Source organism: Prosopis cineraria, unplaced genomic scaffold, assembly GCF_029017545.1.
Source record: "Prosopis cineraria cultivar Desert tree isolate PC_DT_omini unplaced genomic scaffold, ASM2901754v1 PC3, whole genome shotgun sequence".
Classification (NCBI taxonomy): Eukaryota; Viridiplantae; Streptophyta; class Magnoliopsida; order Fabales; family Fabaceae; genus Prosopis; species Prosopis cineraria.
Genome location: NW_026555334.1, coordinates 18841917 through 18857004, shown reverse-complemented (window position 1 = coordinate 18857004; position 15088 = coordinate 18841917). Strand labels below are relative to the sequence as shown.

Here is a 15088-nt window from a genome sequence, read left to right as displayed (position 1 = left end):
GCATGCAAAGACAGAGCACAAAACAATATACAACACAAGTACTTAATCACGCATGAAGCACTTGTTTACACTCATGTGATCTTGCAGTCAGTGTACCTAACATGCAAAAAATCGTGAGTGGCTTATAGAATCACGTGTAATTCTACCTCTTTACTATGCAAACTTTTTCTATAAAAAACCATATGCAATAGGGCCAAAGTTTATAAGCTTTAACATACTTAGATGAATCTTAATGCATATAAAAGAGACATATGATGCATCCATTTAGTGTTTAAGAATTGTGATTAAGCTCTCTAAATTTTCACATTGAATCTAAGAGAATTTAAATTAATTACCTTAAATTTTCTTTATCTTCTCTTGATTCTTCATGTCTTTGAGGTTTTATCTTCATCTATAATTCTTTATATCTGCACACATAACAAATACCTCTTTTTTTGGTTTTGTAATCATTAAAATACATGATCCAACAAAAAAACTTAGCCAATTTAAAGCTCAAGACTCATCATCCATCTTCATCTCTCTAGGATTCCATCAAAAAATTTAGCCAATCTTCATCTTCAAGAACCTTAGGAGGAGAGCATAGTAGCCAAACATCTAGGCACTTTGGATGATAAAGAGCTTGGATCCTTGAGGAAATGGGAAGGATGGAACAAAATTGAGGAGAGGAGAAGAATGGTGTGAATTTTGTGGAGGTTTGATGGCTAAAAATGGGAGATATAGTGATGGAAAATGAAAAACACAAGAGAGAAAATAAAGGACACTATAAACAAGTGAAAGAAACTAAAGGAGATGAAATGAATGAGGTGGATGATCTGAATGAGCGCTAAATGGCATGCAAATCTTTGTTTCCCATCAGCTGAAAACTTAATTAAAAAAATAAGAAAAGAAATGAAAATGAAAATAGGAGCTTTATCACACTTGCAAGGTGACAATCTCTTATTAGTTTATAAATAATTCCAATAGGTGTGTAATTTCTCATGTGTCATCCATATTATTAAACTAATTTAATCCCCTAAATAAATCAAAAATCATGCCTATGCTCTGGCTTTTGACCTTTGGCAGTGTTGACCTCAATTACCCAATTGATGCACAAGTCACATGTCACTTATGTCACATAAATCACATAATTCAATTAAATAACATGTGACATAATAAAATTTAATTAATGTCCAGAATTAAATTCATAATTAGAAGGGAGAATTTATTAAAATAACCAAGCTTCAAGTTGTACAAAATTATATAAGAATTTTCACACAAAGGCAAGCCGAAAATTAAGTCAACTAAGATACTTTAAAAAGTGTTGACTTTTCATTTAATTACTCCCAAACTAAAATAAATTTTAAAAATATAATTTAACCACTCATCAACTAGACATAAAATGTACTTTTTCAATTTTTTTGTGTACTTTCTCAGAAGTTCATTTTTTAGACCAAAATACTCTTAGTACACTAAACCTAAAAACTTAAGTAATTTTTCAAATTTAATGCAATGTATGCATTTTAAGGTTATAAAATATTAATAAAAATTTTATTTAGCAAAATGCGTGTTCCTTGTTCTCCCTTCCTTCCTCCCTACTGTTTTCAAATTCTAACTAGAGTTATTTATCAAAAAGATGGCTATGCACCGTGGCGGATGCACCACGCACCATGACGCGTGCATAAAGAGGCTCGTCCTTGTTAATTGACACACATGCACTGTGACAAATGGCACAAAACCACTCCTTTCATATTTTTCTCACTTTTGATGCCTGAATGGCCTTACTTCATTTGAAATTCGAATTTAGGGCTGAAATCACAACCAAACACACTTATTAGACTCTTATGGCCACACACCATATTAATAAACTTAATTGCCTTAATTAAGCTTAGTTAATCAGGTTTAAATTTCTAGATTGTTACATACCAAGTGCCTTATATTGATAAGTGGAACAATTTTTTCCTAAACTATTTTTTCGAGGAAAAAAAAACCCCTTCTAGTAGTCACATGTTAAATTTTTCATTTTTGGTGATGTGGCATGTGTATGGGACTTACATGCAATGACAAGTAAGATTTTGACAATGTCTTTTGGTGTTAATTTGCTCATGAACTCTTTTTTCAGAAATGCTGGATACTTTAAAGTCTTTTTTAGAAGTGCTTTAGATACTGTCTTATTAAAAAAAATTTAATAAATATTAATCAACAGGTCTAGGTCTAGCAAAAGGAATGATCCTTTATAACTTGGCGAAGTAAGACTTGAATCCTTGGTAATTTTTACATTTATTAAATCTTTTAGGTCATTTTTAGTAGTTTTTTGATTAACTAATGGTCTTCTTCTAAAATATTATATCATCTAAATTCAATACTACATGTTGCAATGTTAGGAGTAAAATAAAAAAAAAACATGACAGACCAAGACTAACACGCCAACAAAAATGCTTATTTAAAAGATATCACATATTCTATTAATGTTATACAAAAAAGAGCTATTTAACAAGAGAATAATTAAGAAATAAGAGAAAAAAATCCCTCTACTTATTTGGAGATTTATTTTATTTGTTAATTTAGAGGTTCATTCCCTTCAATTTTAATACAAAGTTATAAAATATAAAAATATAAAAATATTAAATTTGGATGGTGTAATATTTTTGAGAAGAGTTAATAAGCAAAATGGACTATAAAGTATTGTGCAAAAAGTGCCCTAGATCCTGAACTCTTAAAATATATAAAATGAATCCTAAACTTTTAAATTCATGACAAATATAAAATTATAATAATATTAAATAAAAATAATATTAAATGTATATATAAAATAAAAATAAGAAAAATATAAATTATAATTCTATAACTTGTCAAATATATGTGAATCTTAGTTAAATAAAATATAAATAGACACAAAAGTATTTGTATTTACACCTATAACTATCAATATCTTTATAAAAAAATAGTCTTAAATCATATTTTATACATGTAAATTGTTCAAAAATAAAGTTGGCTTTTAGTAAGATTTAATTTTTAAATTATTCTATTTTTAAAATTTTCTAAGCTTTTTTAATATTATATTTAAAACCATCTGGTTTTCTGAAAACTACTTCAATTCCCAATTTAACTTTAATTTCTGGCTTAATAGCAGCTTAATTCTTATCTAATCCAGGTCAATCATGAAAATAGTTTTTCAGTCCAAATTAAGTCATTAACAATGACTCCGGTCAATAGTTATAAGCACAAATGCAAAAACTTTTAAATCTATTCATATCTAACTTAACCAAGGTTCACTTATATTTGACAAGTTATAAAATTATAATTGATAATATTATTAATTTATGAAATTTTATTAACATGCTATAATTTTTTTCTTATATTTATTTCATATATACATTTGATATTATTATAATTTTATTTTTATTATTTTTAAATGGTGAGAGCAACATTACTCCTTTGAGAATAGTTTAGGGGCAAAATTGCACCTTAACTCATAAAAAGTGAGTTCCACTAGCTATAGTAGCGAACGTTTAAATGGCAGGGGCAATATTACTCTGATTTAATTAGTTTAAGGGTAACATTATTATGATAAATAATTTAAGGGCAACATTATTCATCCATAAATAATTTAAGGGCAAAATTGCATCTTAACCCTTAATAAAAAGTTAACAGTAAGGTTTAATTTTTCATAAATTTAAAAGTTTAAAATTCATTTTTCACATTTTAAGAGTTCAGGATTCAAGATATTTTTGCACAATATTTCAAGGTCCATTTTGCTTATTAACCTTTTTGAGAAAGACCATTAGTTGATCAAAAAAATTACAAAGAATTATCAAAAAAATTTAACAAACTTAATTAATATGAAAAATATAATTGATATATAAAAAATTACAAGTCATCTATAAATTTGTAAAAAACTAGTTTGGATTGTTAATTTTAAAAAATAATTTATAAATTTTGGATAAATATTTATAAATAATAATACCTAAATTATTAAATATTAAAATGTTTAATATTTTAATAATATTTATTAAATTTTATTTTAATAAGGTATCAAGATATGAAATGCTTTTAAAAAAGACTTTAGGTATTTAGGGTTCCTAAAAAAAAGTTCAGGTACATATTAGTACTAAAAAACATGGTCAAAATCCTACTTGTTACCGTGCATAGGTCTCACGCACATGCCATGTTGCAAAAAATGAAAAGCTTATCAAGTGACAAATGGAAGAGATTTTTTTGCTCCTCAAAAAAATAATTTAGGAAAAAAATTACTTTATTAGTTAGGGTACTTAACACTCGTCAAAAAGGAGTCCAAGGATAAAAATAAATTTTTTAATTTTTTTTATTTTTCAAAATAAATAACCAAAAATACATTTCTAAATAGGTTTATTTTTTATTTTTTGTTTTTTTAGAACAAAATTATTTAGAAAACAGGTAGCTAAACAAGCCTATGAAATAAATAGTGGCTATGTGAGAAATGATGGTAAAGATGAAATGACATGGTATTTATCTTTATTATATTGAGAAATGCTGAAAAGATATTAAAAAGATTAATTAATTTAAGTTGAGTTTTAAGTACTAAATTTTAGAAGTTTGCAAATCCATTTTTCAATTTTGCAACTACATTGTGATGAATTTACAACTTCTTTTCTAAATTTTAATATGGTTGAAGAATAAAAAAATTATTTTTCTATTAAAATTTAGAATATAAGTTGCAAATTTATTATAACAGAGTTACAAAATTAAGAGATTGAGTTATAAATTTTTGAAATTTAAAACTTAAAACCTAATTTAAACTAATTAATTCTTTTGAGATCTCTCTATCATTCTTCCTATTATATTTGTTTAATATTTTTCTTTGTTTTGAATGTCGTTATTTTGAATGGTTCTCTTACTCCTAGTACGTGCAATCCTAGGTTGGGAGCTAATTGGAGATATATTTTTTTGGCTTAAAAATTAAAATGATTTAAATTTAAATTTAATATAAATTCATAGGATAAAATGTAATTGGAAAAATGACAATAAAATTCTTTCAAAATATATAAATTATAATTTTATCCCTCAAAATGTTATAATTTCCTTAAAGTCTCTATGGACTTTTCTGTTATTAATAAATTTATATAAATTATCAAATTATCTTATTAAAAATAAATGATTTATAACTTTTTTTCTTATATTTGTAACTTTCCTTCTTATATTCACAATAATGCAACATCAAATAAGGAATTTAACATGTGAAGTTGTGATTTGCTACTACATTATTACGAATTTATCAAGAAAAGTTATGAATCATTTTTTTGCAACAAGAGTAATTTGATAATTTATATAAATTTATTAATGACAAAAAAGTTCAAGAAATTTTAGAGAAATTATGACATTTTAATAGATTAAATTATTATTTATATATTTTAAAAGAATTTTATTTTCATTTGTTCAATATAATTTTGTCTTTTTAAAATTTCAAAATTTAAGAATATTTAATGTAATTAATGTTTGAGCAATTATCACCAAAATTTTAAAAACTAGATTAGATTGGTTAGTTTGAATAGTTTAACTATGAACTTCACTCATCTGCTTGGTTGATGTAATGACGCCTATGAACCGTTAGAACTTGAATGTTTGAATTTTGAACTGGTCAATAATCAATAAATCCATTAAAGAACTAAAAAAATCAGAGCAACCAAGGAGTTAATGGTTTGACAGGTTCATGATTTATTGTTATTATGATACTCCTTTATTTAAAAATATAAAATATTTTTAATTAAATTTCATTTCAAATTTACTTTTAAATTAATTTTATTTTTTATATTTATTTTTATTAAATATTTTATAATAAATATAAAATTTTTATTAATAAAAATATTTTTTTAAAATAATAATTATATTTTAAAAAATAAAAAATATTTTATATTTTTAAATAAGGAGGGTATTATTCTTTTCACTCTATATATCACAATTCACAACTACGCCGTTTTTTTTTTTTTTATGTTGTGTTTTAAAAAAAAAAATTAAACCCTAAAAAAGTTAGCAGCCCAGTCGACAAGCGTCCGCGATCTCCGGCTACTACTTCCCTCGCTCCAGTCGGTCGCGATTCACTCTGTCCGAACTCTCAAGTCTCCGGCGCCATCGTCAGTTCTGCTCTCTGCTCGCATTCCTCTCTGTCTCTGAAGGCTCGTGTCTGTCTCTATCTCTCTTGTTCGTCTCTCTTTCTCTGTAGAGGCTTTCTACTGGGTTCTGTTCTGTTTTCGTGTTTGCTGCTGATGCTTCATGCTTCTGATGTTAAATTGGTGTTTAATTTTTTCGGCGTTGTTATGAGATTTGGGTTTAATTTCTCAAGTTGCTTTTGATGGCTTTCAGCGGACCGTGTCTGTTTTTGTTGTAGCCACCATTTTTCTACTTCAACGCGTTGTGTTCCTATAATTCTTGTTCGGTGTTTACTCTAAGATTGTTCACATAGTTGGCTTTTGAGCTTCTATAAATGCGGCACTGTTTAGCATTCCGCACTCCGTTGGACGCTGTCCACCACTGTCACCCCTGCGTGGTTATTCTCGGTTCGGTGAGATTGATTTGTTCAATCTGGCTTTGAATCTAGATTTGAATTTGTTCATCGCGTCATCTGTTCTCTTGTTGTTCTTGCTTTGTTTTAAATTTTTCATTTTAATTCAGCTTTGAATCTGGTCATGTAATCGTGTGAATATTGACACTTTTGAATTTGGGAATATTTACAGATTGAGTTTAATTTTTTTTTTTGTGCTAGTTTTTACTTGAATGGCGTGTAATTGGCTATTATACTTCTGCCCTCTTCATTTTGATTACTGGCGACTTGTATGATTTGGTTTGCGTTGTTTTGCAATGTTGGATTTGTTGTGTATTGGCATTCTGTTTGTTAGTTTTTTTTATATTATCACCAATTTAGAAAATTGTCAAGGTATTTGTGATGTATGATGTTGTAAATGACTTGGCTCGAGTTGTGTCAAAGTATTTGGAGCAAAAATCTAAGAAGTTTTATATCAGCTATGCATATTTCAAAGATTTCAGTGGCGGCAGATGCCCCCACTGAGCGTAACATAGGTCCACCTATGCTGCGGAATATTATTTTGGAATCTAACGTCTTACTATTATTGTCATATACCTCATAAACTTGATGATTCTTATACACACGTTTCGTGTAAAATTCTGGCTGAAACTTTTGTCATCTTGCCCATCACATATGTTGGTCTAAAGTCTCTTACATTACTTAGTTCAGGTTAATGGAAGACTGGAACTAACCTGACCTGAAAAACACATTCTTTCCTATCAAATTTATCACACAACTCATGGCCATCCTACACCTCTGTGCTTCCCTTTGTACGGGCCCAGCCATTACATGTTCCAAACATTTCTTCCATAACAGTAACTTTGTGCCTTCATCTGTTGCACACACAGTCCCAAGACATACTAGAAATATAAGATTCTTACATGATGTCAGAAATCCACATGAAAGGGTGAACAGTAAGGATATTGACATTGATATTTTTGAACAAGAACAAGAAGTCAAGGATGAGGATGAAGGTGAATTTTCAACTCGGGCACTGTGTGCAAGAAGAGAAATTGGGGACATCAATCTAAACAATGGACAAGAAAATGAAAATGATGACGCAGCTGGATTTTCAGGTCAAGGACCATATACAGGTAAACAAGAAAAAGATCATGACCGTGATCCAGAATTTGCTGAAATTCTTGGGAGTTGTCTTGATGACCCAAACAATGCCCGATCCAAAGTAAGCAAAATGATCTGAAGGTGGTTTGCGTGTTTCTACTTTAAATTAAATGTCTACTTGATTTCTTCTGACTGAGGAAATTTATCTTTTTCCCATGATATTATTCTTTCAATGATGTTTTTTACTTGGGGGTTAATGGCCTTTTGAAGTGATTGAAAGTTAAGGAGACACTTCAGTGAGGAATGTGCTCATCAAAGCTTCTTAATTTAATTTTAGATGGAGGAGAGGCTAAGAAAAAAGAGGAATAAAATACTGCACACAAAGAGTGGATCAGGTGTACCGATGAAAGTGTCATTTAACAAGTAAGTTTAATCACAAATGTCTGTGACCTTGCAATATTTTGTGGTCATTTACACGTTTATGAAACCAAACATGTCAATTTCATTTGACGTCAACTTTATATGCTACTATTTATTGCAGTGATGTCTCTTAATAATCTATTAAAATATATGTAAAACATTGCATTTGAAAGCAAGAAATAAACGTGGTCTTTGGAATTTCTTTGAGAGGGTCATCTGCATGGCTTTAATGATGAAAGACTTTGCTGTGACATTCTTAACAGATAAGACCAAGAGGAGGCATGAGAATTCCCACCCTATTTAGAGAAAATACTTTGTCCTTCCATGAACATTAGCTACATGGATCTCTGCAATATTATATATGAACATCTCTTATATTTTTGACAATCTGCTCAAATCTATCCCTTTTCAAAGGAATGCTAAGAAATTTAGTAACTAAGGCATTCAAAGGCCGGTCAAAATCTAGATTTGGTGATTGTAGGCCTAGAACACTATTGTAATTTCTGTCCAATCGGAACTCTAGCTAGTTTCTCCCTGATCTGGAAAGTCTGCATGGTTTTATTCCCAGCCACCTCATTTAGCTCAAGTACTGTTCAAAAACTATTATTTACAATATGTCAAGGGTGTTGTAGACATTGAACCACTGAGTTCCCATTTTGACCCTTAAAATGGAATGAATGATAGTGTGGAAACCTGCATTTTTAATGCTAAATCCGTGGCATGTTAGAGTATTTTAAGCTTCATCATATCAATTTACATGGTTAGTTAGTTGACACATAGGTCACATCCTACCTTTCCTGTTGCCTGTACTTGTGGGAAAATAAGTATCGTTGGTCTGAAAACTTCTTGCTACAGTAAATTATAGGCCATTACTCAAGACCAAGACACTTTGCCCCGCTGATTAGTGTTATTTAGGCAGTGTTACATTAACCAGTTCAATTAGTAATTTTAACATGCGTTCTTCAGATGCACCTTAACATTATCTTGGTTTCTCTTTGGCAATTCTCATGGGAATTGGAAATTGTGAATAAATATTTTGAGCTAAACAGAAATATTATGCGTGTATAGTAAAATAGTCATGGGTTTTTAGAACAAAATACAAGTGCAAATTTTCAGGTGTTCGTCATCAAATTTGCTTGCCAAATATAATGAAGATATTCTTCAACAGATCTCTTCTTTCACAATTAAAAAAGAGAAAATATAACTTTTAGTCTTTGAACTTTTCCTCAATTATCTATTTAGTTCTTGAATTTTACTCATTATAACTCAGTTTCTATAGTTTTGACTCATTACACCTCAATTCCTATAATTCCTTAACTCAATAAATTACAAGGATTAAGTTGTACTAAGTCAAAGTTTAAGTACTACATTGATAATTGAGAAAAAGCTTAGGGCCTAAAAGTTATATTACTTTTTTTTTTTAAATATATAATTGGGGGAACATAATAGCAACTTCAAACAACTAAAGAACTTTATCTAAGTCTTGTCCTTTACCTTTTCGTTGTGTCCCCTAACATGCCTTGTAATTAAGCATCAAATTAAGTCTCTATTTTATTTTATTATAATCTCAGTTTCTTATTTTGAGTTGAAATATGCCAAACAATGTAATTGTTACTACTATTGTTCATACTCTTAATGGTGGAATTTCCAGATTTGATTTCTCAAACTCATACATATGGATTGAATTCTACAACACTCCACTTGCGAAGGATATCTCCTTACTTTGTGATGTAAGGGACTTCATGGAACTCTAAGACACTTTTGTATTGTTCATTGCTGACTATGATCCTGTTTTGGCTCCTTGCCTATAAGTTTTCCCTGGTTTTACACCTTGTTGGGTTGCCTTTTCAATTTGATCCTTCTTATATGGGGTGTTTTTCAATTGATTTCTCAATTTAGTCTTTCATAGATAAAGTTGATACTAATCCCATCTAGTGGGATAAGGTTTGTTGTTGTTCTTATATAGATAAAAATGATAACGGAAAGAAATCAAGAGAGAAATAAATGATACTGGAAAAGTGTCGTGCTTTATTGATATGAAGAGGTTACAGTATATGAATGAATCTAATAATAACTAATGAATATCTTGATAATATTTAAGGAATGCAAAATATTCACAAAATCTAAACAGAGTAAGTTTTAATAGATAAGAAATATAAACAAAATAAATCTTTATAAATAATATATAGTAACACTCCCTCTCAAACTTAAGATACTCTTGAGTTTACGAGAGGTTGTATTGATCTGAAGAATCTAAACAAAATCTCGAAGTGATTCTTGAAGGATGAATCATTATGTGAAAAATGTGGGAGTGACGAAGCAAGGTACTACTGGAACAAGCTAGCTTCTCTCAATCCTTGACAAATTCAGGAGTGATTTTTGAAAATTTGGGAGTGATTCTCAAAGGAATGAATCCTTGGGCAGGAAACTTGGGAGTGATTGTTGATAGATGAATCATTAGGCAGGAAACTTAAGAGTGAAGAAGCAAGATATGGTTGGAACAAACTAGCTTCTCTCAATCCCTAGCGTACTTTAGGGTGGTTCTCTAAGGAATAAACCACTAGGTAGGAAAACTTGGGAGTAAAGAAGCATGGTACGGCCTGATCGAACTTGCTTCTCTCAATCTCCGGCTAACTTAGGAGTGATTCTCAAAGAGATGAATCACTAGATAAAATCTCGAATTAAACTATTATTTAAAAAAAAAAACAGAGGAGGAGGAGGGTTAGAGCTTTGCTGTACGAAGCTCTAACCCAAGCAAACTATCAAAACTTGATTAATCAGACTCTGATATCTTGAAAGAAAGCAAGAGAGAAATAAAAGAGACTGAAAAAGTGACGTACTTTATTGATCTGAAGAGGTTACAATATATAAATGAGCCTAATAATTAATAATAACTAATGAATATCTTAATAATATCTAATAAATAAAAAATATTCTCTAAATCTAAACAAAATAAATCTTAATAGATGAAAAATATAAGCAGAATAAATCTTCATAAATAATATATCTTAACACTCCCTCTCAAATTTAAGATAGTCTTGAGTTTGCAAGTGGTTGTCTTGATATAGAGAATCTAAACAAAATCTCAGAGTGATTTTCAGAGGATGAATCACTTGGTGGAAAACTTGGGAGTGAAGAAGCAAGGTACAACTAGAATGAACTAGCTTCTCTCAATCCCTAGCAAACTCTAATGATTCTTGAAAATTTGGGAGTGATTCTCGGAGGAATGAATCACTGGGCAAGAAACTCGAGAGTAATTAGGCAGGAAGCTTGAGAGTGAAGAAGCAAGATACGATCAGAATGAACTAGCTTCTCTCATTCCTTGGCAAACTCAAGAGTGATTCTCAAAGGAATAAATCACTAGGCAGGAAAAATTGAGAGTGAAGAAGCAAGTTATGGCTTGAACGAACTTGCTTCTCTCAATTCTCGGCAAACACAGGAGGTGATTCTTTAAGGCATCAATCACTAGGTAAATTCTCTCGAATTGAACAATTATAAAAGCAAAATAGAGGGAGAGAGGGTTCAAGTTTTGCTATACAAAACTCCAGCTCGGGCAAACTATCAAAACTTAATTAATTAGGCTTTGATACCATAAAAGAAATCAAGAGAGAAATACAGGAAATTGGAAAAGTGACATACTTAACTGATCTAGAGGTTACAATAAATTGATGAACTTAATAATAACTAATGATTATTTTAATAAAATTTAATGAATACAAAATATTCACTAAATTTAAATAGAATAAATCTTAATAGATAGCAAATCTAGACAAAATAAATCTTCATAAAGAATAAATCTTAACAACAACAAATTCCCTTCCTTCCTTTGTTTACTATTGATGAAACTCTTTTCTCAATTTATAAATTATGCAGGCAGTGTTTTGAAACCCGAACCGGAGTGGATGGTCAATCGCTTAGTTCAACCATTTGGACTACTCAAGCATTTGGATTGGGTTGACTTGGACAGTTTTAAGAGAATCAGGTTTAACCTAGAAACCGGAGTAGTCAAAGCCGGTCAAAGTCTTAAAAGGAAAAGGAACAGAAAATTAGGCTCAGTTGCTAAATTTGCAATTTCTCTTTTCTAATACCTATTTTTCTTCTCTAATCTTTGATCTCTCTCCCATGGCCTAGGCTCAATTCTAATCTCTTCTCTAGCCTATGCCCCAACGATCCAACCTTTGGCAAATAGAACATATTGTGCAATGGTAGTGTTACTTGATAGTTGATACATTATGGGTTTTTTTTTTGGCAAATTAATGTTTTATTTATATATTTGCATATATAATATTATTTTTATTTAATTTTTATGTCACTGATTTAACTGCTGGTTTAACCGATTGAACCATAAGAATTGCAACCTATTGTTCTTTCTAGTTCAACGCCTGGTCCAGCTTTCAAAACATTGTATGAGGGTGACTAAGTGATAAGTTATCAAAAAATATATTGCATGTAATCACATTTGTTTTTTTTTTTTTGTATTATAAATTAACAGAAAGACATTATTGAGAAACATATATCTGCTGAAGGATCAAATTGAGAAGGCAATTTTATGAGGAATCAAGTTGAGAAATACTACATCCATGATGATTGTGAATCAAATTGAAAAGGTATTCTATTAAGGATTAAGTAGAAAACTTCCTCATCTGTGAAGAACCAAGATGGGTTTTTAGTCCATTCCCCAATATTTAAAATGACACTGGCACTTGCATGTGTTAGGAAATATGATTGACTTCGTTGGATTTGACTTTCATTAGGCTGTTCGAGCATGGCACATAGTTGGACGTCTTGGTGGATGCAATTCTATGAATATGCAAGTAAGACTTTATTGTATGCCTGTTGCTTGCTTTTTAAATTGTATTTTTGAATGTAACTGGATTAGGTCCTATGCATTTATAAATACTCCAAAATGAGCCGCTCTGTTCACTTTTAAATTTTTGTGTATTTTATATTGATAATGTTTAATGCGTGCCTTACTCATACAGCTATCACAAAGTCCTTTGGACAAAAGACCAAGTTACGATTATATTCAGGGAGCAAATGTGACGCCAACTGCATTTTACAACATTGGGGATCTTGAGGTTCAGGATAACCTGGCTCGAATTTGGTATTGAACCCCAATTTATTCTTCCTCTTCCCCCCGTCCCCAGGGGTTACTGCTTGTTCACAAATGAATGAGATTCAAGGTGCAATTATTAATAATTTATAGTTGTGATATGACAGGGTGGATATTGGAACTAATGAACCATTGCTGCTGGATGTTTTAATAAATGCATTGACACAGATAAGCTCTGAGTATGATCTTGACTTGATTTTTCTTTCCTTGGTTAGCTTTTCTGTTTTAAAGGACTAACAAAACCAGAGCCATTTTGGCACACTACAAAATAGAAGCCGGGTATTGTTTTTTTTTTTTTTTTTTAATTTCTGGGTTTGACTGTCATGTCTTTATGCATGTAAGCAAGGGTCTTCCTTAAATTACAAATTTATGGTTTAGACTATAATTTATGTGAAAGGCAAAAAAAAAAAAAAAAGACATCTATAATGTGATGGGTTCCTAAGCATTCCCGATTCATACCTAGAAAGTTTCTCTGGCCCTTTATTAATCGGGGCTAAAATTTCAGAAATTAGAAATGCCAAAATAGGAATAAGACTCGATATTATTAGAAATACCCAAAAAATATCATATTCGTAAAGCAAAAATATAGATGTACTCCTATGAATGTGGAAAATCTACCAGATTATTATTACTCGATTCGAATTGGAATTAATTATCAAGTCAGCCATAACTGTTTATAATTTGAAGCAAACTACTCAGTTTCGTTCGTTTCCTGTGGTACATATCTCATTTCAAGATAGAAATGTAATGAGAACCTTAAAAGCTAGTTGTTGAGGTGAGAGAATCAACACATTTAATTATTCATTGAGTATTTTATACTATTCAATGTGAGATTTGGTATTCCATACTACTAAGCCTCCATCATAATAATTTTGGCATTAATCATGGCCATTGACTGCAAAACTCTCCTTCCCCCTCTCCACACACACACAACTTGTTGATAGTTCATTAAATTGCAAATTGTTGACTGTAATTCATCCATTCTTGTGGTTTCTGTTTGTGTTGACAGATTTGTTGGGATCAAGCAAGTGATGTTTGGGGGAGCAGAATTTGAGAATTGGAAGGAGAACTTGACATCAGAGGAAGTGGGATATAGCGCTCACAAGATCTAGCCAATGTTCATAGAGATACTAATTATTGTTAAAGGATATAGAATTATATGCCAATTGTAAAATATCTGATCTTTCCTTGCCATCGTCGGTTGGTTGTATACTCAACAATTTCATGCAGCTTCCAAGACAATTTGTTGAGATGTACTGTGTAGCTTATTTGGAATAGGTTGGAAGAATGCATAGTGGATTGTTCCAAGACAAATGATAAGATGGAATTTATTCCCTTTGCAGCTATGGAAATGTGTGGCATATTTAATAATATTTCTTACCCAAAAAAGGAATGCATATTTAATATTTTAGGAGAAAATTATGAAAAAGAAATTATTTATTAGGGGAAACATTCAAGTGTTTTTTTTTTTTTTTAAGTTGCCAAAGTGAATAGCTATAGTTCTTTTTTGTTTAAATAAAAATTAAATCATAAAAGTTAGCATATGCGGTGATTATTTTATGAAACAATCAATTTTTTTAAAAAAAATTTATATTTTGTGAATTTTAAGAATGTTTGTTTAAACTTTTGAAAATAATAAGAATTAAAAAAATAGATTTTTGATTATTTTAAAAATTTACTTAAATAATTTTTGAAAATAATTTAATATGCAAAATGAAAGGATGTTTAAAAATACAAGATACCTTCAAAATACAAGATACGTGAATGTATTATAAAATTTTAAAATAATTAAATAATAAATTATTTTTATAAAATAAAGGTTAAAGAAGATATTGTAAAATTTAAAAATAATTAAATAATTATTATTGTAACTAAATGTAAAATAATGTTGGTTTTTTTTTAAAATTTCTATAAAATAATATCTTTTTATAAAATTTTTAAACTATTTAAAAATTATT

General features: G+C 29.8%; 1 protein-coding gene across 4 annotated transcripts; it reads left to right on the top strand.

The window, feature by feature from the left end:
* The first annotated feature begins 5967 nt into the window (after positions 1-5967).
* Positions 5968-14476, top strand: LOC129305791 (uncharacterized). Of its 4 annotated transcripts, none has more exons than XM_054945885.1 (8): positions 5968-6153; positions 7205-7718; positions 7935-8020; positions 9669-9747; positions 12772-12831; positions 13000-13121; positions 13238-13309; positions 14140-14476. In XM_054945885.1, the coding sequence occupies exons 2-8, from the start codon at positions 7275-7277 to the stop codon at positions 14240-14242; spliced, it is 966 nt and encodes a 321-aa protein (XP_054801860.1). In that variant the 5' UTR covers positions 5968-6153; positions 7205-7274; the 3' UTR covers positions 14243-14476. The 4 variants fall into 4 exon arrangements, with proteins under 4 accessions (XP_054801860.1, XP_054801861.1, XP_054801862.1 ...); XM_054945886.1 differs by having other exon boundaries at positions 5969-6128; XM_054945887.1 differs by having other exon boundaries at positions 5969-6134.
* Positions 14477-15088: the final 612 nt, after the last annotated feature.